This window comes from Tympanuchus pallidicinctus, unplaced genomic scaffold (genome assembly GCF_026119805.1).
Source record: "Tympanuchus pallidicinctus isolate F22 unplaced genomic scaffold, pur_lepc_1.0 scaffold11, whole genome shotgun sequence".
NCBI lineage: Eukaryota > Metazoa > Chordata > Aves > Galliformes > Phasianidae > Tympanuchus > Tympanuchus pallidicinctus.
In genome coordinates, this window is record NW_026294627.1 from 14,528,655 (window position 1) to 14,555,764 (window position 27,110).

General features: G+C 44.6%; 1 protein-coding gene across 2 annotated transcripts in view; it reads right to left on the bottom strand.

Moving 5' to 3' along the window:
- The window catches only part of ARHGAP20 (Rho GTPase activating protein 20), a 60,449-nt gene extending 35,668 nt beyond the window's left edge, over positions 1–24,781 (bottom strand). For both annotated transcript variants that reach the window (XM_052671308.1, XM_052671306.1), the window contains exons 1-2: positions 24,602–24,781; positions 15,096–15,184 (exon numbers count right to left, since the gene is read on the bottom strand). In XM_052671308.1, coding sequence (XP_052527268.1) covers positions 15,096–15,184; positions 24,602–24,700 — 188 coding nt within the window. In that variant the 5' untranslated portion in view covers positions 24,701–24,781. The remainder of the gene's footprint in view (positions 1–15,095; positions 15,185–24,601) is intronic.
- Between the last annotated feature and the right edge of the window lie 2,329 nt (positions 24,782–27,110).

Genomic DNA, 27,110 nt, shown 5'->3' on the forward strand with positions numbered 1-27,110 from the left:
AAGCTGAAAGCTCTCAATAGTCAGCCAAAAACAAAAAATACATCCCCACTGCATCCAGCATGAAAGCAAACACATCCATGCTCACTTCAGCAATGCTGTATTTACCAGAAACCACAAAAAAAACCCAAGCAATACTCCTTTCTCCACTGGGGCTTCCGTGGGGTTTCTCAGAAAAACAGATATCTGAAGAATATGATCCCCAATGTGTTTATTTTAATTCTTAGTGTGGTGGAGTCATCAGCTTAATTGTTTGTTTGTAGTGAAAGCAATGGAAGAAATTATAGATACCCAGAAAGATTTTAATAGCCTATGTTAAGCTGTTATTAAATCCATGATACAAAGGTGATATACGCCAATGGGAAACTTCCCCTTAATTCCAGAGGATGACTTCACCCTATCTATCATTTAAGGAAGCAATCTGTCCTCCAAGTTACCTAAGCTGGAATGAGCTATCGCAGGTATCTCAGCTACATGACATCCTTTTCACACACTGCTTGTGCTCCATCCTAACCACACACCTTGTTTTCATTATTGCCCTCTGTCAGAACCTTCCTCTGCTGACAGCTTCTGCAGCTGCAGAAATCTATTTCCTCTAAGGATACAGTCTCAATGCTCTCTCCATGGCTGATTTCTCTGGAGATAAAACAACACTCTGTTCTTTGATCTCTGAAGTCACAGAATCACAGAATCATGATCGGAAAAGATCACTAAGATCTTACAGTTCAACCATCAACTCATCCCCACAGTGCCCACGTCCCTCAGTGCCACATCTCCATGGTTCTTGAACACCTCTTGGGACAGTGACTCCCCCATCTCCAGCCTATGCCAGTGCCTCACCACTCTTCCTGAGAAGACATTGCTCCTATTATCCAAATGGAACCTCCTCTGGTGCAACTTAAGGCCATTATGTCTTGTCCTATCATAGTTACCTGAGAGCAGAGGCTGACCTCCGCCTCACCACAACCTCCTTTCTGGCAGCTGTACAGAGTTGTAGACTTGAACAGGTCACCCCTGGGCCTCCTCTTGTCCAGACTGAGCAACCTCAGAAGTCCTTCAAGGGAGGTAGGTGAGAAATGTGCAATTTCATTAGAGGAGGGACAACGGCAGCTACGCATTGGACTGGAATGCAAAGCAGTCCAGCCAGGTGAGAGCCTGCCCAGCAGCTACGCCTACATCAGACCTTCCAAATTCCTCCAAAAGTGAACAACCTAGCCTAGGCTCATTTCACAGACAGGTACATTAAATAAAACATTTTACCATGTGCAATATTTGTGCCCATTCTGAAGCTCAAGTAAAGATTCAGTTCTTCCCAGTTCACCTGGCTCTTCCCAGTTTTATCCTTACATCTGAAGAGCTTGCAGCTCACAGCATAAACTCAACTTTGTTTTAGACACAGGCTGCAGAGCCCATCAGGCAGAGCAGATGCCAGTGCTCACAGCATTCACAAGACCACAAGATTATTCTGTATACCTCAGGGGCTTGCTTTGGATTGATTTAAAGAATCAGCAAATTATCTTTAGTAAAAGCACAGAGCATTAATTTTCAACTTTTGCATTTACATTCTCATCACTGAGTCAGAGCGCTGGATTGGAGCAACCCAGTGAGAGAAGCAGGAGCTCTTCACACCTTCCCAAGGCTGGGGAAAACAGCAGCTATCTGCACAGCCAGAACTGTATACAGCCAGGCCCACATTTCGGATTTTTGCCAAAATAATATATCCGTCAGGGCCAACGTGTAATTTGTGACTAGCAGAGACATCCCCAAAACAATTCTGACCCAGAAAAATTAATTCCTGTCATTTTCTTAATGGATCTTATACTGGAGATGAGGTACTGATATTTGCACTTTCTTTCCACGTCTCTTTCTTTGACACTTAAGTTCCTAAAACTTCCTATCAGGAGAAAATTCCATGTCAGCTTAATAGATGTTTGCTTCATATTTTTGCTAACGACACTGGCTTTGTTAACAGGAGCTTTGAAGCCAAGACTGTTTACTCTTGAAATCATTTAATGCATAAGGTATATTAACCACATTGTGTGGTTAGGAGGTACTTTGCATCCAATACAACAAACTTATTAAGGTATCAATAACTGGGTCTCTTCAGTCTGGAGAAGGTGCCAGGGGGGCCTTACAGAGACCTTCCAGTACCTGAAGGGGACTTACAGAAAAGCAAGGGAGGGACTTCTTCTAATGGCAAGTAGCATCATGACATGGGGAAATGGCTCTAAACTAGAAGAGGGTAGATTTAGACTAGATATTAGGAATAAATTCTTTACTGCGATGGTGGTGAGACACTGGAACAGGTTGCCAAGAGTCATTGTGATGCCCCCTCCCTGGAAGCACTGAAGGGAAGCTGGATGGGGCTTTTAGCAGTCTTATCAAGTGGGAAGTAACCCTTCCAATAGCAGAGCATTGGAACTAGATGATCTTAAAGGCTCTTTCCAACCCAACCCACTCTATAACTGTTCTTTAACCAATCAAAATAAAACGGCTTCATAGTGCTGTGCAGTCCTGTTTTTTCTGAGATAAGGTGGGAATAAAACCAAGACCTGTCTTACGTAAGTGAGCAGTGATCCGTGTCCCACAGCTGCTTAGAGTGCACTCAAGTGCAGTGTTAACATTTCAAGACTTCAACATTTATCTAATTTCATCATGATAGTTTGGATGTGTCATACTGTATCTCACCAACCGGGCAGTATCATGGTAACCGATTGTCACATTCTATGTGTGAAAAAGAGAAAAGCAAAAAATGCAGAGAAAGAAGAGATTTTCTTATACACTGAAACTTAACAGCCATGCTTGGGACCAAGTGCAAGACAACAGGAACAGTCCTGCTTACGTTCTTGATGAGCGTAGCCTCTGTCAGGCTCATTAATGCACATGGCTTGAAAAGAGTCCCTGCCATACAAGAAAGGCTGGGGGTGCAACTGGTTTATCACAGGAGATTGTCTGAACTGCATCAGCCAGGGACTGTGTCTTTGAAGAATGGCTGTGGGACAATCAAAGCCCTGTGTGGTTACTTTATTATTTTCTCAAATCCAGCTGCAGATGCAAAGAGGCAGAAACTGGGAAATACAACACATGGTTCTGCATGTTAACACTGCCTAACTGGAGGTGTCCTTGTGACACAGCTCCTGATTTGGCACAAACTCATACCACTTTATGGAACGAAAAAGATGCTGAGGATGAGGATGCCAGCAAGCAGGCCCTGACCCCAGCAGGATTCTTCATGGCCACACCAAGGCCCTTTGGCTTCAGAGCCAAGTGCTCACAGCTCCTCCTTCCATGAACAAAGCTCCATGCAGACACAACTCACCCACAAGAGCAATCCGCAGGTTCTGAACCCTATTTAGACAGTTAGATTTAATAATAACATTAATAATCCAGTGCACTTTAAGGTGCAAACCACATGCTACCTTTCAACCACAATCAGTGCATTGGAGAGCCACCCGCATGCCCAGAATCTTCCACATGTCTTCCCACTTCAGCTTCTCATGATTTGGAGTAAGCTTTTCATCTAAGTTTATGCAGCACTTTATTATAATAAATGGTAATTATACCTGGAGGGGGGAAGTAAGCACAAAAAATATCAGCCTGGAGGGTAGGAGTGCTTTCCAGGAACATGGTAGGTAAGGGCTGACAGAAAATCAGAATGCTGTTTAATCTCAAGCTGACTATTTATAGAAGGGACTTGGACAGATAAGTATAAAAACTTTCTTAATCACAGAGGCTGCAAACCCATTTCTGAAAACCTGCTGTCAACCTCATCCCTGTTCTGCTAAGGGCTTATTTTTCTGAGGATGCAGGGCAGGTTTGCTTGCTGACATCTATGGTAAAGCATACAGAGTTGAAGCAGCACTGTGAAAACAGTACAGCATTCCAGAAATAGCAAGTCTATTTTCTGCAAGCACTCTTTTAACGTTCTTGTAGGCCATTGCCATCCGTACAGTAGCTTTTGTACAGTGAAGCTAGTGAGATCTACTCAGATTTTTAAAGAGCATTAGTTATTATTTCTAAGTACTAAAATGTCTGCTTGCATTTGCATAAATGTGCAACTAGTTGCAACTTCTTTACTGTTTTTCTGCTTCTAAAATTCAGTGGGCATATTATAATTCAAAATACACTGTGAAAATGTTCCAACTGAAATTATTCTAGAATTCTGAAAGTTGTTCCCTAAGTATCTGAAATCATGTTTGCGTGACATTAAAATCTTGTTTAAAATAATAAAAACTATTACAATGAATCAGCATGGTTTACACTGGTTGTTGGAGGTGCCAAAGTGTGTAAGTGTACTTTTCTACTGTAGTCTTCCAAAAATCAGTACATGACCAAGACTTGCAGTAAAATATCAAATAGCTTTAGGGTAAGAAGCATCATTAAAAAAATCCTCCACGTTTCAGAATGGAAGCTTGGCAGCTTATCAGAACGCAAACAGCACTTAAGTAATTTCTGCATAGCCAAAAGGACAATATTCTCTGCAGAGCAAACGTATTACAGTATGGTGGCTGGAGACAGGAAACACACTTGTGGTTTGGTTTACTTCCAAGATTTTTAAAAATTATTTTATTTTAACAAACAGCTGCAAGGTGTTTACTCTGAACATTTAGCATAAGGGCAACATTCTCTACTGGTAAAAAGTAGCACCACACGTTTCAGTCATATTTTGCCTATTTGCACCTGAAAAGAATTTAGCGCAAGTTAAGTAAACCCCTAGTGAAAAGCTCTTGCTGTGTGGGTGTCCTCCAGTCCTGCCATATAGCCCAACTGGAGACCACCAAGTCTAAAGGATGTTGGTCCAACTCCTCTTACAAGGGGAAGAAGTGTAAAGGAGGACATATCCATATGCAGAAGTCAGTGAAATGTGTTTTGGTCTTGGGAAGAACTGATCCTTTGTTCCGCAGTGCACTCTCACTACTTTGGAGTGTCTCACAGCCTACAAGAAGTCTGGAGGAGTTCTTGCCTCCTCCACATTGGCTCCTTTGTACCCATTCTACTGTCATAGAGGAGAGCATTTTGGGGTTCCAGCTTCAGCCTTGTCTCCCTAGATGGGTTCAGCATTATTTTAGTAGCCTGAAAGGATGATGATTATGCCCTACCATAACATTTTGTAAAATAGCAATCACAACTGGGACATTTAATCAACTTAATCCCTATCGGGACATCTAAGAGCTTAGTTCAGCTCAGCTGATCGGGAGTTACATCAAGGTTGAAATTAACCCTTACTCCAAATGGGGGTTTCAAATACCTTCTGGCAAAACGTATTACAAGAGTTCAGTGTAGGTCATGCATTAGCCAGGAATTCTAGGCTACCAAAAATAGCCAGGACATGCTGCAGAGCTCAGCAGAAACAAGCCCTGTCAAGCTGAGGTGTACATATGACAAGCTTGGTGTGAGCATCTTTAGAAATCCCTTCTGGCCCACCATTTGTGGCTGTCAGTGAGCCCACATGTAAGCACCTGCCTGCAATTACGCCACTATCTGCAGCTACCTGTTACATAGGCTGTAAATGGGCAATAACAAGACTATCGTGGGACTGTGTCCTTTTAACAGGGAAATACAGCAGTTTCTAGGTGACTGCCTGAAGGTTTATTGCCTGCCAGACACCTCACATAGTTATCAGGTAGTATCAGAAGGGTTGTTCTTGATCTTTGAAAGCCCTGTTGCCTCTGATTTTGCCATTCTTCAAGAAGTGGTTCAGCAAGGCTCTTCCCCTCAGATCCTGACACATATGAAGAGTACGCAGTTGCGCAGCAACAAGTTTTAAGAGAAGCATTCAAAACAGTGCAAGACTTCAAAACATGTGGCCAGGCAAAGCAGAGATAGAATCCACCAGAAGCTGTTCTCTGAATGCCCTTTTCAGGAGAAACTTGCTGATGGTAAACAAAGTAATCATACACAAAACAACATAGAAACAGCTCAAGAATTGCCTTTACAAGATAAGGCCTCCTCAGAAGTATCCTTTGGGACCACTTTCCTATGAGGAACAGCCAATACGAGTGCCTGTGTCAGAAGGGACTATCACTTCACTGCACCTGTCCCGGCTCTAATGGGAACAAATCTGGTTTTGGTTTGCTTCAAGGGCTTTAATTCATGTTTTGATACTAGTACTGCAGCACAGGAATTATCCTATTAGAGCAAAGAGATTATTTGATATGCCTGCTGCTGCCAGCCCTTGTATATGTGTGACCCAGATTCCTATGGACAGCCAGCAGCCACATCAGGGGCAGCCACACATACCTGTTTACCCCTTACAACTACCTGCCTGCATGTGCAAGAGGGTTTTGGTGGGTTAGTCAGAGGATTCTACTTCACTGGCGGCCTGTGATGGGGGAAGATATTAGAGGGCACTCCAAATCCCCATACCTGATGGTAATAAGTAATTACATAAATGGGAAGCATGCAACCACTCTGAGCTATGGATATGAAAGGCTGAGCCTGGATGTGTCAGTGAGCCATATGCAAAAACAAAATCCCGGGAACAGACATAGTAGTTGTATCACTCTTTTGGGAAGTGGAAGATGAGGTGTCTGAGGAAGGAGAGAACTGAGCCTGGGCAATTCATTTCCATTGAAGGTGCACAGTCTTCATGGCCAGCAGCTTCACAAAGAGTAGAGGTGACCAGTGAGGACCTGACTAGTAAACAGGCTAGAAACATCCCTTGCCTTTGTCCAGACAGGTTAAGTGGGGTCAGCAGAATGGTGGTTGCAGTGCCCCAGGGGACAGTGTTCAGTTCTTTGGCATTGACCTGTTCAGTGCCGTCAGCAGCCAGGCAAAAGCACAACTCTATATATATGGAGAGCTTTCCTATTAGCTGGTTAATGCCTAAAGACCAGAGGCACTTGGGAGATCAGGCAGCCACTGAGGACTTTCAAGTCATGGCTTTAAATTCAGGTACCTAAACGATTCCCATTCCTTGCTCCTGAGAGCATTATCCTTCACTGGATCTAGCCTATGGTATTCAAGCACTTAAGACACAAGCACAGAAGAAATCCAAAGATAGATTGTTATTCTCACAGTGTGATCAAAAACTCCCCCCAGCAGTTCTGTATTCCATGAGAAAGCAATTGGAAGTGGAGAAGCGATGCTCTATCAGCCAGGAGGAGAGTTCAATGCATATTTAATGCTGGTCCTTGTCAGAGGTGAGAACACCAGAGGCTGCAGAGCAGCCTGCCCATCATTAGAGGCTTTCTGCTCGTTTACACAAGATAAACAGCCACAAAGAAGTCTGAGCAAGTCAGTCCTGTGATTTCCTCAGGTATGCTGCTGCCCAAACTGCTTGGCCAGACTGTAGTTTGGCAGAGATTTCATTGTCTAAAACCAGGGATACACAATGGCTGGACAAGGGCTGCATTCTGCCAGATCTCAAGGCTTAATCCCAAAAGTCCCTAAGTGGGCTGAATCCAAAAGCAGACGTGGGCAGAGAGACATCTGGATGAGCACTCATCCTACTGAGCGGTGCCCTTCGCCTCCTTCGTCTTCAGATTGTCACAACTCCATCCAAAGGGGAATCGGCTTAAAGCACGGGTGTTAAACTATTAGTCATTTATTGTAAAATTAATCCTTCATTTAAACTCCAATCCTCCCAAAACCCCTCTTCCAAGCCTGCAGTCTTTTTACCTTTACTCCCGTTCTTTTAATAAAAAAGCAGCAGATCTCTGAGAGCCCCAGCTCATTTCAATCTCCAGATGTACAAACATCGTTATAAGCCACTTTGTATGTAATAAATGAAGACCTGATGTGTTTTATCAAAAACAAACATATGCACACATACACACACATGCTCACACAAAACAAAACAGAAAAAACAGCGGGGCTACAGGAATGCCAGTCTTGGAGTTAAAAGGCCATTTGAGGCCTCAGAAAGTTCACTTTGTTCCTTGTTAACAGTTAATAAAATTTTATCCCCAGCTATTACTACATAAAAATAACTTATGCATTCAAGTATGTGGTTTAAAGAAACAACACTCCAGTGTAATAATTAGCTTAAATCATGGATGAATTAGAAATACTATAAAAATGACAAATAGTACATTCATAGAATCACAGAATAATAGAATCACCAAGGTTGAAAATGACCTCCAAGATTATCCAGTCCAACTATCCACCTATCACCAATATTTCCCACTAAACCATGTCCCTTATTACAGCATCCAAACCTTTCTTGAACATCCCCAGGGACGGTGACTTCACCACATCACTGGGCATCCTGTTCCAATGCCTCACCACTCTTCCTGAGAAGAAATTTCTCCTGATGTCCAGCCTGAATCTCCCCCAGCGCAACTTGAGGGTATTCCCTCTAGCCCTATTGGCAGTTACAGGGGAGGAGAAGCTGACCTGCACATCCCCAAATCCTCCTTTCAGGCAGCTGCAGAGGGCAGTAAGGTCTCTCCCCTGAGCTGCTTCTTCTTCAGACTGAACAATCCCAATTCCCTCAGCTGCTCCCCATAAGCCTTGTGTTCCAGACCCTTCACAGCTCTGCTGCCTTTCTCTGGACACTCCAGGGCTTTCTTGTAGTGAGGGGCCCAAGACTGAACACAGTACTCAAGGTGAGGCCTCACCAGAGCTGAGTGCAGAGGGACGAGCCCCTCCCTGCTCCTGCTGGCTGCACTATTGCTGGTGCAAGCCAGGATGCTGGTGGCCATCTTGGCCATCCAGGCACATTGCTGGCTCACATTCAATAACATTATCATCATTATTTTAAAGGAAGAACAATTTGAAGAAAAATAGCTTTGTCTTTCCTAAACTTTTCACTATTTGTATACAAATTCATGTTTCCTTGCCTTGCATGTGGAAACAGGGCATACTGAGGGGAGAACTCTAGAGAAGTTCTCGGTCAGAGACTCACTCTCATTCAGGTAAAGATAGAATGCTAACATATCAGAACTTCTCATGAAATAGAAAATTTAAAAAAAAAATAAAAAAAATTATAGTCCAGAATGTTGAGATTTAATTAAATCTCAAAATTAAATACAGAAGTAGAGGGCTCTTCATTTGCATTGTTGGATGAGTCTTTGGGAATATGACTTTTGCTCCATCTTGACACTGGAAATTTGATCTCTACTGAAACTTGCTTGCAGTTCTCACAAAAAACCGAAGCTGTGAAATTTCAGAAGAGGCCTTCAGCCCAGCAGGCACTGTGCTGTCCTCGCTCCTCCCACCAGGAGTTGGTTGGGGGCTGTATGGAAGCAAGTGCCACAGAAGCTGAAGAGACGGCAGCTGCCTGGGGCCTCTTCCTGCCATAGTCACTGCAAGCAGAGAGGTGCATCCAACCCAGTGCATCTTGCAAAGATTACTTTGCAGAGGAAAAATTAATTGCTACCATGGAAACGAGCAAAGAATGAGCAGAACGATTTCAAGCAAAATACCTGCTTAACAAGTTAGTTACTCACAGTGAACTTATTCCGTTCCTATTCACAATCGCATTTTTCTGAAACGCCAAGCACTCATCTTCCCTGTGAAAAGGAGACAGTTAAGGCCTCCTGGCAATTCACATTTATTAGAAGCCTCTATTTTTGTCTTCAACCAGTCACATAGCTTGGATCATCCACATATCTTCTGACTAAAACCCTGAAAACACAATGTACAAGACTTCGGGAACACTTTGTATTTGACTTGAGCCAAGTGGAACGCATTCCTAGATTACACATATGATCTTCGTTATCTGGGATATTTAGCATTTGGCATTGGCCCCTGGAAGATAACACACCACAGTCATCTACTGTGCATCAGAATAAGAAAGAACAGCTTCACCATGAGCAGCACAGCCCTGCTTCTATCTACAGGACAGGAGAACACCCTTAGAGATTTCAGAACTACCCAGTCTATACCTTTAAATTCTTTGATTGCTCAATCCAAATAATAAAACTGGGGAGGGCTGACTTTTTAGTATTTCCTTTTGAGGTTCTGTAAAGGTTTGCTTGTTAAGCCATTAAAAACGATGCCTGATTTTATTTTAAAACCAGTCCTGCTTCTCGCTTATACCAAAATAATATCATAAAGATTCTTAACTCTGTAATAAAGAATAGTTTAATTACTGATATTTTAATGTCTTTAGCATGCAGAGGCACATACCTATAAATGGCCATGAAGACTAAGCAATGTAAAATCATGTTATTAAAGCACGTAAATAATTCTATTGTTAAGCATGTAAAAATATGATTTTCAAAGATCTGGTGGGAGCGTGCACGAGGAAAAGGAAAGCTGCCAGCAAAAGCAAGACAGAATTTGGCTGTCCTGTCATGTATTCTCCATACGAACAGAAGTCCGCCAAAACAGAGCAGAAACTTGGTAGCTTGGGCTTTGTCACTTGTGAAAACTGAAGGACAGCAGAACAAAGGCTGAAAATTTTGTTTGAAACATGTCTTCTCAAAATCATTGACATTAATAATAAAGACATGCCCTGATGCTTAAATCAAGGTCTCAGACATTTCTGTTCTGTTTCAAGCCCATAATTTGTGCTGCACTGAAGTATATCATTAAGTAGTGTAGTTTTCATTATAGGACATAACGAAAAAAAAAAAAAAAGGGAAATTACAACTGTGCAACAGGTCCAGGTCCAAATATAACCAGCCCAAGCCCTTTGCTGATTTCATACATATTAATGTAGTTAACAATCAAACTTGACGCATCTGAATATCAGCCAAGAAAAATATCAACATCTTGCTCTTTCAGTGTATTCTAGAACAACTCTGCTCAAAGTGCTTCCAAAGAGGACATGTGATAATGTAAAACAGTCCTTGCATTCCTATTCATCACTACTTTGTGAGGAAAGATAAACTATTCAGAAAAGAGGAAGAGAAGCAAAACCAGGAGGCAATGAATAGTTTGCATATTTTCATCTGTTGGAAGTAATGGTCCAAATTCCACTAGAATATCTATACTGTTTACTATCTTCCCTTGCTGTCTACAGTTACAATTGAGTAGGACAGGGATTGCAGAGTGGTTGTATATCTGTACACCACTGTGCAATTCAAAGCTGTCTCAGAATTCCTCTACAGGCAAAGTATGTTGGCGTCTTATATGCCCAGTGTGGCAAGGCAAGATCAGTAAGACCTGTACCACATCCTTATCTCCACATTGGAAGGATGTGGATTTGGTGGGTGGACCACTTGATGGATAAGAAACTGGTTGAAAGGCCGCAAGGCAGAGGGTGGTCATCAATGGCTCCATGTCCAGCTGGAGGCCAGTAACAAGCGGCATCCCCCAGGGATCTGTCTTGGGACCGGAGCTCTTTAACATCTTTATCAGTGACATCGATGACAGAATCGAGTGCACCCTCAGCAAGTTTGCTGATGACGCCAAGCTGAGCGGTGTGGTTGACACGGTGGAAGGAAGGGATGCCATTCAGAGGGACCTCGAGAGGCTGGAAAGGTGGGCCTGGGTGAACCTGATGAGGTTCAACATGGCAAAGTGCAGAGTTTTGCACTTGGGCTGGAGGAATCCCAGGCATCCATACAGACTGGAAGGAGTGATCCTTGAGAGCAGCCCTGTCATCTTGATAGATGAAAAACTTAACATGAGCCAGCAATGTGCTCTTGCGGCTCAGAAGGCAAATGGTATCCTGGGCTCCATCAAAAGAGGGGTGGCCAGCAGGGACAGGGAGGTGATTGTCCCCTCTACTCTGCTCTTGTGAGGCCCCATCTGGAGGACTGTGTCCAGGTCTGGGGCCCCCAGTACAAGAAAGACAGGGAGCTGTTGGAGAGGGTCCAGACGAGAGCCACGAAGATGATCAGGGGACTGGGGCACCTTCCCTATGAAGATAGGCTGAGGGAGCTGGGCTTGTTCAGCCTGGAGAAAAGAAGGCTGTGATGTGACCTCACTGCAGCCTTTCAGTACCTAAAGGGAGCCTACAAACAGGAGGGGAATCAACTCTTTGAAAGGGTAGATAACAGCAGGACAAGGGGAAATGGTTTTGAGTTGAGGGAGGGGAGATTTAGGTTGGATGTCAGGGGGAAATTCTTTCCAGAGAGAGTGGTGAGGTACTGGAACAGGCTGCCCAGAGAGGTTGTGGATGCCCCGTCCCTGGAGGTGTTCAAGGCCAGGTTGGATGGGGCCCTGGGCAGCCTGGTCTGGTATTAAATGGGGAGGTCGCATTGGCAGCGGGGTTGGATGATCTTTGAGGTGCCTTCCAACCCTGATCAGTCTGTGATTTTGTGATTCTGTAAGGAAGAAAACCAAATGATATAGCTGAGGAAAAAGAAGACAAGTTTTTGAACACACAAGACTGTCTAATTTCTTTGTCTTTCAAGACTGAAGAAGAGCACAGCAGCACAAAACAGTGTCTGATTTTTCCAGCTTGATCTCATCTCACCTACATCCTCCTGCTTTAAGAGCTACAGCAACACAACCATTTAAAAAACTCAATTCACTTAATGTTAAAACAGCCATCTCCAGATGTCACAATGGTTTCTTTGAACATTAATAAACTCTAAACTGCCCAAAGGTAGATCTGTCCAAAATGGCTGCCACCACATTTTATGAAAATACCCTCCATATAATCCAAGGGCACTTGACATATAAAGCAGTGTAAAAATACCAGCTGACTTGTGCTTGTAAGTATTTCCTGCCCTTTTAAACTTTGCACTTGTTCGTTAATTTCAACAAATGTTGAGGTGGGCCAGCTGCTGAGGTGAGAGGATTCATATAAATCCCTCACAGATGTATGCTAACTTCAGATAGGAGTTTTATCATCTACAAGTCATTAATCAACCATTAACAAGTAAGTGTAATGGAGTCCCACTATTAAGGTTCACTGCCAAAGGAGAATAATGGATTTTGTAGTCTGGCTGTGTCTACAAAAAGGGGAACTAAGAACTAAGACAGCTCTGAGAAAAAACATTTGGAGGAGATTAGAAAGCACGGGAAGTCATTTTGTTGCTCTCTAGCTCGCCTTAAGAGAAAGCACTTCACAGGAGTTAAGCATTTACACAACAAACCAAGTGGAAAGTTCAAATTCATCCATCAGTTTAGTGATGAAGAGGAATGTATTTTGCACAGCCAAACAAGGAAGTCAGGCATAGGTGAGAATATTGCTCCTGAGAACAATAATAAACACTACATCATCAAGAGCATTACTCTCTCACTGATAGACTTTGAAGCTACAAAATCACCTGCTCTGGCCTCCAGGGTCTTCAGACTTCATCAGACACTTCTTGCTAAGGCCACAGACTCCAGCTGGAAACAAGAGGAGCAGCTAAATTGCTGCATGCCCCAGGCAGAGGACAGACAGGGCTGAGGCAGCACCTAACATCTCTGGAAGTGGCAGGATCAGTCAGGCAAAGTGTTGCTCTTCCTGTAGAACAAGGCATCATTTCCCATTCTTCAAACCTCTCCACCATAAAGTTGGTGGAGAAACTGGCCTTACAAAAAAAAAAAATAATAATAATAATAAAAAAAAATCCTCCTGCACACTAAATATGGATCTGGAAAGAATTCTGCCCTGAACTATGGAAGCAAGACATACTTACACTTTAGAAACAGTGAAAATATTCTTAGGTGAAAATTACATGGTATTATCCCATTCAGTGGCTTCTTCAGCCTTGGCCAATTTCTGATACTTATAATACAGACAATAAAGCAAGAACAAGAAAAAGCAGAATTGAAGAAAAATGCCCAAGTCTGAACCCAGCAGGCAAATGACAGAAGCTCTGAAATATGAACTTTGAATATAATACATTTTTTTAGTATTGAGGACCAAGTCTTGGGACAGTTTCAAGGGAAGACAATTGCCCCATCCCTGGAAATGCTCAGGACCAGGTTGGATGGAGCTTTGCACTACTTGGTCTACTGGAAACTATCCCTGTCTATGAAACTAATCCTTAAGGCCCCTTCCAGGCCAAACCATTCCATGATTAATGACTCTAGGCTTATGGGGACACAGGTGTATAAATGTAGGAAAATCTAACATCCAAGGGCTGAGGGATTCCATCTCTTGCCCCCCGTACCCTCCAGGTATTGCTGCTCTCCTCACAGCGAAAGTCCATCTCTAATTTCAGTTTCCGTTATGAATGTGTGATCCATGCCCAAAAGGTGGTACCACAACTGTGAGTATAACTACAAATCCAATGAAGTAGTAGTAAATGGAAAATAAATACGGTAGAACAGACAACAAAAACGTTTCAGTAATCCCACCAACGGGTTACAGAATACCAATTCCACTTATTTTAAAGACCTGGAAACAAAGTAAAAAAGAGGCCACAGAATAAATTTTACAGCCAGAACCAGAACACGCTGCTGGCTCTCAGCCCTAAACTCAGGCCAGTAGACTACACAATAAGGTGCAAACACCTTTAGAAATTCAGTGCTCAGTTTTCTCTTTCATGTCACAGCCAGTAAAAAGACATGCAAGTAGTTTCTACTCATTTTCCTTTCCTATTTTGCAACTCCGATGTTTCCACAAAATACTTCCACAAGTTTCTGAAATTCTGTGAGATGACAAATACGAAACCAGGTATTAGTTAGATCAAACACACAAGACTTTCCAAAGCTCACATACTGATTATTTAACACAACAAAGTGTAGGAAAAAAATATTCCTTACAAAGCCATACTTCATTTTGCATCAATAATGTTTCTCAGTAAAGAGCTCTACACAGCTGGAAGCATTAACAACCTACCAGATGGTTCACTTCTTGATAAACACTTATGTTTTGTAAGTTTAAAGTCTAATGAACTGTAGTGCAGGAAGATAAAAGTTATGTATGCAGAACGGTTCAAACGGCAGGTCAGGAGAGAGAGCTGGACAATGGAACAGCTCCATAGAAGCTCCCATCTTTATGGCAGCTTTACATTGGGGTGGGAAGGAGGAGACATGGCTGATCCATGGCTGGCAGATGACACAGACATGAAGTGCTGAACACATCACATTTGCACACACTCGCTCTCTCTCACAAGCTGCTATGGGAAATGGATAATAAAAGGCAGGGACTAGATCCTGACTCACAGCATTCTCCTAAACCAGCATGAGCTTCCAGACCTCTTGAGAGAGTGCATCATAGCAGTCCATCACAGCTCAAAGTAAATTGTGCAGTCCCACAATTACCATGCCTGAGTTATACCTGGTACAGCATGTACAGCCAGCAAAACTCACTGACTCACCTTGAGACAGATCTAGATCTGTTAAGTGCTTTGACGAAGATCAAGGATGGTGCAGACTGGCGTCTTTGGGCCAAACTCTTCATTTTTTGCTTGAAAAGAGAAACAAAAAGAAATTGTAGGTGAGACTTGGAACCACTACTGCATGCATACAGACTTGTAGTAGCCAGACTCCGATTTCAGATCACAGGAGAAAGGGTGAGTTATCACCATCAGAAGCCCTGGGAATGGAAAATGGTTCCAAAATGTCATACTGAGAAAAATAGGAGCATGGCCTGAAAGCCAGTGATACAGAAAAGCTGACAATTAGCGCCCATACACAGATACTCAAAGTATTGCATACGCAAAATAAACATCTAGAGCTTTTCCTCAATCACTTTTTGACCGTTAAGAATCTATTGTACTTCAAGAGTATCAAGTATCAAGTAATTTCAAATACTCAATACATTTCTGTATGAGTCCGGCAATTTATTATAAATTAATGTTTGGATTTTACCCACCTAAGTTTACACACAATATTGGGCTACATTTTTTTTCCCAAAATCATTAGAACCCCAAAGAGGTTTGAGCAAGTTCCTTTCCTATTAATCTAACTGGAACATTGCTTCTCTCTCTCAGTAGTCATTAAAGACATTTTTTTCATTCCTGATCACGCCTGGGAGGGCAAGGCAGTTCTCAGAAGGCATGGGAAAACCAGAAGGGAATGGGCAAAAGGAAACACAGGGAAAGCAGCAGGAAAAAAAAAAACCAACAAAGCATAGGTAAGAGATGGAAATGTCAGCAGCTATCAAGGGAGCATGGATTCCCACTGAGTGAAGTTGAACACCACAATAACAATACTGAGCAAATAGACAAAGCTGCTTTCCCTAGAGGCAGAAATTTTCAAAAGCATGCGCTGGAGACAGAAACACACATTTTGCTGCATAGAAATGTATTCATCACCGCACTGCCTCCCTCCTGCAGCCAGAAACAGGACTAAGGTGTGCTGGCCTGAGCACTGGAGCTGCTGTAGGAAATGGTGGTGCAGCCTAGCCTGCTGCTGCCAAGGTGTGTGACTTCTGCCCTCACAGGCCCTCCATCAAAGCACAGTCGTTGCCTTATTTTGCTCAAATACTTTTCATAACAGACTGCTGAACAAGCAGAGGGGGCTGAGCTCCTCCTGAGACCTAGACAGAACATGTCCTGTGGTGGTCCTTCACATCACCAGCCTGCACACCACTGAGAGCACACAATCAGAGGAACCTCTGGCGGTCACTGCTCACGGATAATTGCACAGCAAGATTTTCTTCCTTTACCCTAAATATAATCACTGAGTTCCAGGAACAGACATGTTCGGGAACAACTGATTCTTCTGCCAATTTATGCTCAGGATGTGGCACACATTTATTTGGGCATGTACATGGTTTGCTCTGCTCTGAGAGAAGACCCTCTACAGAACTATGTGTTTTACCTTTGAAAAGTGTATTTCTTTCACTCACTGCAGCGCATTTGTTATTGTCATTATTTGGTTCCCTATTTATGTACGTACATTCATTTTGTTAGATATGTAGTTGCAGCTATTACACAATAATTGTTATAAATTCAACTGTGTAATTTCAGTTCACCTCTAAAAATGATCTCACTTTGCTGTCTCTTTCATTAAGACATAACCTTCTCAAGACAGATCAATTAGGCCTGGGACTATTTAGATGTCTTCTGTCCAACTGTGACTTCCAGGTGGTGGTTTAAACTGGAGCATCTCAGCTCCTGTGAACACAGTGGAAGTTTGGTGATGTTTCCAGAGAGATCTTAAATCCTTTGATTGCTGCAGTCTGAAGAGAAAGCCACTGAAAAAAATGCAGTATTTTAAAGTCACTGGGAACATTTAGGTTGGAAAAGATCTCTAAGATCATCAACTCCAACCCTCACCTAACACTGCAGGTTCACCACTAAACCACATCTCCATGTGTGCCATGTCCACACATCTCCAAAATGCCTCCAGGGACGGCGATTCCACCACTTCCCAGTGCCCAGTCACCCTTTCTATGAAGAAATCCTTCCTGACAACCAATCTAACCCTTCTCAGTGCAACTTGAGGCCATATCCTCACATCCTAGGCTGTTTCCTCATGTATGAAGGCTCTCTCCTTGCTTCGCAAATGTCTCTGAATTATGGCCACTCTTTTCACACTTGGGCTAGCAGTGCTGCATAGTGCCCTGATTTAAATATCTGAGGACTAAGGACTACAGCATGTTTGATTCGAGCCCAGGTGACTCAGGAGAGGATTCCAGGAGGCCTCAGGTCCGGCCTTGCTGTCCGAGCAGGGCACCACAGCCCAGGGCTGTGTCATTTCCAAGGAGGAGATCTCACAGCTTCTCCGAGCAGCCTCTGAATACAGATAGAGCTTACAGAAATAGAGCTTTATGATATGAAAAAGATCACTGATGAAATTTGGAAAAGGAAAGTTTTCAGAGCAAAAATGAAGAGTCAGGTCAGCCACAAGCAAATAAAAATGTTACATTAACGATAGACAAAAAGGGTCATTTTGTTTTTATTTTGCCATGTACAGAGTCTGACAAGAGAAAATAAGAAACCATCACAATGACTTATTTTGAGGAGGAATAGGACAAATTCATTTTTGGCTGAGATGGACCCACATGTCTTGCTCTCCTATCTCCCTGCTTTCCCATGTGCAAGGATGTCACCATGGCAGTGCAGAGAGGAGCAGACACATCCTGGACAGCTGCAGTGAAAGCAGATGTTTGGGAGCAAAAGGAGATGCAACGACCAAGAATCCAAGCATGGGACACAGAGAAGCATTTCACAATGTGTCCCAAAACACAACCTCCCATTTTTTCATGTAAATATTAGAAAGGTCAACACAGGGAGAAATCCTCATGCTTGTTGGCTGAGTCACACCCATGTGAAATGTATCATAAAATCGGTATCCATAATTAATGTTTACAGTGTGCCAGATGCAAAGATTACCATCTTGTATCAGTCAGGACAAACTAGAGTTATCTTTGCCTTCCTTGCTTTCAAAAGCCTCAGTCCCCTACCTCCTCCCCTCCAGTTCAGGTTTAACTTCATACTTTCTGCATTTCTGGTGGCTGCCTTGATTTCTTTCTTAACAGAAACAAAAAGGGTTGCTTCTGTAGTTGGATTGGAGATCCAGCAGCACTTCAGTGTTTGGCTAGTTGTTCATCTGGTATAAACAGATGTAGGGCTATAGATTTCAAAAGAATGAACTTCCACCAGATAATGATCAGACCTGCACTCTGAACCATTATTTTGTAAACTGAGGTGGTAGGTGGTTTGTGAGCAGATCAGCCCACCATACTGAGGATAGTAACCCTGCAAAACAGTACTAAAAATATGCTGTGGCTCTTCTTGAATCAGAGTCCTAACTAAGAGCAGAGTTAGAGTAAAATCTTGACAAGTAGCACACAAGTCTGTGACCACACAAATAATCTGCTTCTGACTGCCCTCATTCAGCTAATTTGGCTAGTGGGTATTGATACCATATAGAATTTATGTAAATTATTATATTTAAGTTAAGAAATTCATGTCTATTCCTAAAAAAAAAATAATAAAAAAAGAAAGCGGCAACATCTGCATGAGATCTTTAAAAAACCATCAAGCTGAAGATAAAGCACTCTCTTGTGATTTGTGTGTATCGCTTAACCATATCAAGCTTGGAAAGAGAATGGCAGAACATAAATTAAATAAAGAATGCCTGAAAAAAATGCCTTTGTAGTCAACTGAGAGAAAAGGACATGTTTAGTGCACAGTTCTTCTGTCCTGTTTTAGTTGTGCAAAAATGAAATGAGTCTTGACCTAGAAGTGCTGACTTCTTCCACTGAATGCACAAGAAAACTAAAGAGACCAGGAAGGCTGAATTAATCAGCTCAATTCTCTCCTTGCTATCTGAGCAAAGGACAGGGAATAGAAATTTTAAGCTTAATAAGATACAGAACAATTGCCTTCATAGTGAATGCTTTGAGCTTAGGATGAGAAAATGATATTACCTGATGTCTATGTAAAAGATTCACATAGGAAATAGTTGAAAAATGCACTCAGTTCCTAGCTGGCAGGTGAACCCAGCAGAAATGCCTCTTCAGCAATGTGCAGACACTTGCTAAAACCCTCCCCAGAGATGAAAGGATTTCAGGCTCCTGACTTACAAGCTTGTTCCAGAAGTGGGTCAAGGCTGGGATGTGTGCCCAGGACAGTTAACTGGGTGACATGGGCAGCTCTCAGACGGACCGGTACCTTGAGCTGAGGATTGCTCTCAAGTGGCTAAGATCTCCCTCTCACTATTTTTCTAGTGAAAGGAAATCTGATTTTAACAAAGCCTGCTATATGAAACTATCTAAGTTAATAACCATGAGGGATTTCACCCATGCAAACTCTGTTCTTGTTGTCTGAGTAACAAAACATATCTGTGACACACATTTCTGGTTTAGCTAGACATGAAGCAAAGCACAAACAGAAATCTTTACAGAGATCTGTACAACAAAATTCAGCTAACTGCTTGACAAAAAATGAAACATCAAAACAACACTCATCACCCAGCTGTTAATTTTCAAAGACAATTGGGCAATATTATTCCCCCTGCATCACCAGGCTTCCTACAAGAAACAATAAATCCTATATTCCTCTATGCCATAATCCAGCACTTGTTAGACTTACAGTGCACGGCTGCCCGAAAAATACCAGAAATAACAAGAATCTCTTATTCTTGGGTAGGGCAAGAAATGGCCCTACAGTGACCTGTAACATTCCTGAGCCCTTATAAAGAGGGTGAGAAGATGGCTGCATGTGTACGGCTGGCTTGAAAGGCAGAGTGTGTGCCTGTGAGCCTGAGAGACAGCCAGGTCCCATTTTCCATAACGGCAGAGCAGGTGACAAAACTATGTGCTTGTGTTTATGCTGGCAGAATACTTGTACTTACATGGACTTTCCTAAAAGAAAGCTATTTCTGGAGGGATAACTGTGGATAAAATGATTGCAAGGGCAAAAGAGGAAAGACCTACCAACAGAAGGGAAGAAAAAGCTGGTAATGGTGGACCAGCAGCTGCAGATGGAGACCAGAGTTAAAGTGGAAATAAAAACTGATGAAAGAAACTGTGTGCAAAAGATGTCCTACCAACCATCTCCCACAAGATACTAATCTTTGGAAGCATGGATATATAGATGTGTTGGCAAGATCTCATCCATTTACATCCAAAGCTGCACATGTGGAAGATTATTAAGAACATGGAGGAGGTCATTGTTGAATATTTAGCCCACAGGTCCTGCTGTCTGCTGTACTGCATCCACAGTGCCTGCAGCAGCACCTTCAGATGTGTTGCGGTGGTGTGGAGCCCAAGCTTTCCTACCAAGCTTCACACAACGGATTGTTAGCACACAGACATGGTTCTGCCACAGTTTCAGTACACCAGGCTTTTCTTTGGAGCAGCTGACTGATGACAGAGCAAGTATCGTATAATCACAGAATCATTAAGGTTGGAAAAGACCACTAAGATCACCAGTCAACCCATCCCCACCATGTCCACTAACCATGTCCCTCAGTGCCACATCCACGCACTTCTTGAACATCTCCAGGGACGGTGACTCCATCACCTCCCTGGGCAGCCTGCGCCAATGCCTCATTGAATAGACAATGTAAACAGACAATGATTTGCTATGTCGTAGGTCCCATATGACATATTGAGTCCTTCTCCTTCCTACCACCATCATGCAGAACTTAAAAAAACACAAGACTGGGAAACTGAAGAGCAAGATCACATTGTTTTATACACAGTTTTCAACTTCTCACATGAACAGGCAAAAGAGGGATAGCTAACTCTCATTCTGAATTAAATCATAAGCCTAATAAAAGGCACATCACTGTAAGTCATCACCAGTCAGCAGTGCCTACCAAGGTGGTTCCATCTGAAGGACAAATGTGGATGACTTCATTAACACAGGCTTTTTCCAGTTCTCATCAGAGATGCCATAGGGTATGTCTCCATGATGACAGGAATTGTCCGACATCCAACGCTTGTTTCACAGAAGTGTTCCTGAAAAGCTGAGATTTCTGGTGGTGGGATTCTGACCGCAGCCCCCCATATCATCAGCCATGATCACAGTAGAGGACAAAGTCTCACAGGAAGGAGAAATCTCAGCCTTAAGGAGCTTTATGCCAAAAACCATATATACACAAGGGCATGAGACCAAGGTACCATCAAGTACAATGACAAACACATTCTTGATTCATATTAGCAGAGTAAGACAGAGGACAGGGTGAAGGTTGTGTGACTGCCTTTACTCTTCCAATTCAATTTGCTTGAATTTTATCCATTTAGTACACAGTTGGGAACACAGCTCTTCTTTTCCTGACAGTAAGCTGTTTCTGTATGTGTGATCAGAATTACAAAGAAACATTGTAATGGTGATAGAATACTGTGCTTCAAGCTTCCACAAATACTATTCTACAAAATGGTTAAGTTTTTTGTACACATTGTATGAATAAACATAACAAATTGCTGAGCCTCACAAAAATTATAAGCAGTCACTTGAAATTTTCAAGGAGGCAGCAAAAAATCTTAAGAGTGATTGCTTATGTTACCAAAGATTGTCTTGTGTAAAATATTCTGGTTGGAATCTAACCCTTCGAAGAAGAGAGAAGTGAAACACCAGAAACTTATAATTAAATGACCACAGCTGTTACTGCTGACACAGATATACTGGCACAGAAGACATGCTGAATCGTTTGTTTTGATAAATTTGTACAAATAAGCTCCATCAGTAAAATCACTTTTACTCATCTTACTTCAGCCCATTTCAGAGTTGCATCAATTTACTGGTATTGGTTACTAAACGGTCAGTATAAAAACTTCTCTGCAGGTCAATCAACCACTGTCCAGTGACTCCAGGTAAGTCCAGTAAAGGAGGGAACCTGACCTAGAATTTTCCAAAAGGATCAATTAAAACACTGCACTTCAGTGTCACCTTCCAGAAGGGCATCTTGAATGTCTTACATGCATTTAATAAGGAGAAGCTCCCATTATTTGTGAGGTATGCTAGCATCTCAGATTGCTTTACATATAAAGAAAAGGAGAGGAAGTGTTTGCAAGACAGCAATGTAAGTGGTCCCACAAAGCACACGGAGTGAATCCTAGACAACTTCTATCTCCTGGTCCTATGATGTGATCCATCAGCTTTGTTGCAACAGCCAAGCGAAAGATAAAATAGGAATTCAAACAATCACAGAACAACACAGGAAATCTCAGCAAAATACATTTGACTTGGGAAAGGTATAATTGAAATAATAAAATAAAAATGTTCACTGGTGGCTCATCACTGCATCCTTGGGGGCATTTTTGTCACAGAAGTGTTCCCGGATTGCTGAGATTTCTGGCACTATGTGGTGTGATTCTGACTGCTGTCCCCCATGTTGTCGGCCGGGATCTCAGTAAAGAGCACAGAGACTCACAGGCAATGTGAATGTATTTGCAGTAATATCTTTAAACTTGCTATGTTGTGTCACCACCAGTATCAAAGCTGATCTCTTGTCAGCATGCTCTGCCACACAACTACATATAAATGCTACAAGCAGTGCAGTATGTCCTGTAATAACAAAGCCTTCTCTCTGTCAAAAAGTGCTGTGCCTTAGCACTCTGTGGAGCTCAAAACAGAGGTACTCAGATAGTCCATAGCACATAAGGAGCAAAAAATAATTTGAACTTTTGAGATCCTGCTTCAAGCAGATTTAGGACTAGCCCAGTGTTGAACAAGCATGAAGGTAGGGACATTCTTCCCCAGCCAAATGGAGAGGCAGCCTGTAAGGAAACTCCAGGGAGCACTGGGACTGTGGAGGAGGACAGAGGCTGGACTGATGCTTGTGGCTGCAGGAGGATTCCCTATGTACCCCCACTGTCTGTGCCTGCATGCTGATGAATTCCAAGAGAGCTGCCAAGATCTGTAAAAAGTAACATCCCTACTCCTTTGTCAGCATCAGCAGAAACAAGATCTGCATTCCTTCGATGGGAGCAAGAAAGCACAAGTGCTGCCTTCAGTTCTTGTCTTCAGAAAGCTGAATCAAAAAGAATTTGTAGGGAAGCAGTGTTCATCTTTGCAGCGCTTGAACATCCCTTCTCATTTCAGGTGGTGCCCGGCATCAGAGCAGCAAGGTGTCTTCAGCAAAAATCAAAGAAGCAGTAGGAGAATAATCAAAGCCACACATTTAGCTGCCTCAGGTTACACAGTAGTACTGGGGAGGGCAAGCATTCATTCCATCCATTTGTCCAGCAGAAGACACTCCTCCCATTCATGTAGGTGTATTGCACTCCTTCTTCAGAAACTTATCAAATCAAGGTGTAGGCAGAAGTCAGGCTAAGCACTCCCCAAGCAGCCATTTTGCACTTTACTTGTGCTCTGAAATGTCCCTGGGGCTGCAGTCAGGTGCATGCCTTGGTGAGATGAGACACACAGAGACACATCCCAGGGACATATGCTCCAGCCCAAAGAGATGCTCTGGAGGAGGAGTGGAACTGTGGCTCCCCTCAGCCACAGAGCCCCAGCCATTGGGTTGGGCACAAGCTACCACACATCAGGTGGACAGCTTTAATAAAGGACACCATAACCTGGCTGTGTCCTAATCCTCCCAATATGTTTGACAGCCAGTGACACCATATTCCTCTAAAGGCAGACAGAGCACAGATGTAAATGGCAGAGTGAAGCAGAATGGGTACGGCAGGAAGCCACCCAGCCACACTTCGGTACATGTTAAGCCAAGGAGAAACGAGTTCCCCTACTACATAGTGGGAAGAATGTGGTCATAGCAGCTCACTCATTACAGCACAGTGTAAGGCAGAAATGAGCACTTAGCTGCACCCAGAGAGTGAGCGTTCTGCACTTGATCGTGTCACATGCAACTGGCACACTGAAAAGCTTTCACCGTCGGTTGTAAGCCTCTCCTCCATCAGTCACAACAGAGAAGGCAGAGCGCACCTCCTGAGGAAGTTGCCTTCCCATTTCTCTCATCCAAAGCACATGTGGGAGCCCCCAGCACTCCTTGCTGGGAGCTTCCCCTCTTTCCCCTCCTTGCTTAGCAAATCCCAAACCCCCACTCCTCAGAGCCCCAAACGCCCACCCCACGGAGCCCTGGGCACCCCGCAGAGCACCCCCAGCTCTCTCCAGACACCTGCACGCCAAATCACCGCTGCTCCCAGGACAACCATAGCGCACAGACCCGGAGCTCCGGCATCCCGGAGCTCTCCGGGTGACCCCAGGCTGACCCTCCCAGCTCTTCTGTACCTCTACACAACACCCTCGGGTGTCCCCGATCTCAGCCACCCGGCAAAGCTCTACCGCAGACCGAGACCGCCCGGACACGCCTGCACCGAGCTCTCCCGCGGACGCTCGCGGCCCCAGCTCTCCCGACGGCTCCCCCCGCATCGCCGCGGACCCGGGGAGCGCCCGGTGACGAGGACCGCGGCGGGGGATGACACCTTCCCTCACGATTTCCAGAGGAGCAGCCCTACCTTCTTGCCGTCGGCGGCGGCGAACACTCTACTCTCGCCGCTCACCGAGGATGAGCGGCCGGGCCCGAGGTGCTCCTGTTGCGGGGACATCACGTCCATGCGGCCCCGCGCCGCCGATCTCCCGCCGTGGCGACACCCCAACCGCCGCCGCCGCCGCCCGCACCATGGACAGGGCGCGCCGCGATGGCACACGCCCCCCCGGGACACGCCCCCTAGGCGGAACACGCCCCCACAGGAGCCACGCCCCCAGCCGGTTCGAGCCCAGCTCTGCGGCGCGATAGGGAGGGGAGGGGGCGACGCGCATGCGCCGTCGCGCGGAGTCGGTGGCGCGCTCTCGCCGTCCTGCGCGTGCGCGTGTCCTGCGGATGGAACGGTGCGGGTAGAGTGGGTTACGCTGCCCCGGAGCGGGAGGCGTTGCGTGGTCCCGGGGCTATGGGGGTGTGTTACGTTGTCCCAGGGATGGTTGAGGAATGGCATCGTCCCAGAAGTAGGGGGTGTGGCAGTGGCCCATCACCCGCCCACCTCCTGTTCGAGGTGAGTGCGAGGCAGGGTCCCTCCCCAAGGACTTCCATGGTTTGGAGTCCTTGCTCGTGCCCTGTTCTGGGGGTGTCAAGGGAGTGCCGTCATGCAGCAGGGAGTTAGGAGTCATCAAGGGGAGAGCACGTGTGTGTGAGTGAGCTGTGGGTTAACCCGGACCGGAAACTGGATAGAAGCTCTCTGTCCCTGTCCTTCTCCATGTAGAGGGGTGTTTTTCTCTCCATCCTTTGCAGTGGTTGTAGGTTGTACGTGCATTTTTTCGTGTGCTGAGCACCAGAAAGCCAGGCAGTAAAAGAGACACCTTTCCATCTCACACACAGCTTTCCATATGTCCACCTACCTCCTGTGCTGGGATTCAGTGTAGTTCTGTAGGGTTACTTTCCTGGTTCTGGCTGCAGCAGTGCACATGGTAGCAGCCACTCCTGCCATGTACACCTGAAGCAGCGGAGAATGGCAATGTTTCTGCATCATGCAGCCACTTCTCTGAGCTGTTTAAGCTCGTCAGCTCCATGGGACAGTGCTTGGGTGATCCTATTGCTGAGACTGATGTAGGCTCATGTCCTCTGCGTGCATGGTGCTTCCTGCAAGTCAGGGGAATCGTGTGGGTGCAAGCAAAGGGGAGATGAAATATTAATGCCTAGGATGCAGCCTGAATGCTGCTGCCTCCTCACACAGAGGCACTGAGCTTTCCTGGGCCCAGCAGTTCACTGTTGCCTGACCAAAATCAAATCCACATTTATGAGCATTTCCCCAGTTGGCGATAGCTCTTGGATAACACCATGCCAGTGTCTGAGGCTCAGAGAGCTGCCAGGCTGCCTCTGCTGTCCTTTGGGAAAATCACTGAATAGAATAAAATAATCATTAAAGTTGGAAAAGGCCTCTAAGATCATCTAGTCAACTGTCAACCATCATGTCCACTAAACTATGTCCCCAAGTGCCACATCTATACATTTCTTGAACAACTCCAGGGACAGTGACTACCTCCTCCTTGGGCATCCTGTGCCAATGCCTGACTACTCAGAGAGTAAATCTTTCTTCTGGCACAATTTAAGGCCATTCCCCCTCCTGTCACTGTTACTGGAGAGAAAAGGCTGACCCCGACCTCACCGCATCCTCTTTTCAGGCAGTTGCAGAGAGCGATAAGGTCCTCCCTGAGCCTCCTCTTCTCCAGGCTGAACAATCCCAGTTCCCTCAGTTTCTCCCCATAAGCTTTGTGCTCCAGACCCCTCACAGCTCTGTTGCCCTTCTCTGGACACTACAGAGCCTCAATGTCTTTCTTGTAGTGAGGGGCCCAGAACTAGACACAGTACTCAAGGTGCTGCCTCACCAGAGCTGAATACAGGGGGATGATTACCTCCCTGCTCCTGCTCTCCTGCTGGCTATGCTATTGCTGATACAAGCCAGGATGCCCTGGGCCTTCTTGGCTACATATACTTACAGATTGGAACTCGCACCATTTCCCCCTGTTGGTTCTGTGTGGTCTTTCAGCTGCTCTGTCCAAACATTGACAGAATTACGAAGATGATCAGGGGACTGGAGCACCTCCCCTATGAAGACAGGCTGAGGGAGCTGGGCTTGTTCAGCCTGGAGAAAAGAAGGCTGTGGGGTGACCTCATTGCAGCCTTTCAGTACCTAAAGGGAGCCTACAAACAGGAGGGGAATCAACTCCTTGAAAGGGTAGATAACAGCAGGACAAGGGGAAATGGTTTTGAGTTGAGGGAGGGGAGATTTAGGTTGGATGTCAGGGGGAAATTCTTTCCAGAAAGAGTGGAGAGGTGCTGCAACGGGCTGCCCAGAGAGGTTGTGGATGCCCTGTCCCTGGAGGTGTTCAAGGCCACATTGGATGGGGCCCTGGACAGCCTGGTCTAGTATTAAATGTGGAGGTTGGTGGCCCTGCATGTGACAGGGGGGTTGGAGATACGTGATCCTCGAGGTCCCTTCCAACCCTGGCCAGTCTGTGATCCTGTGCATC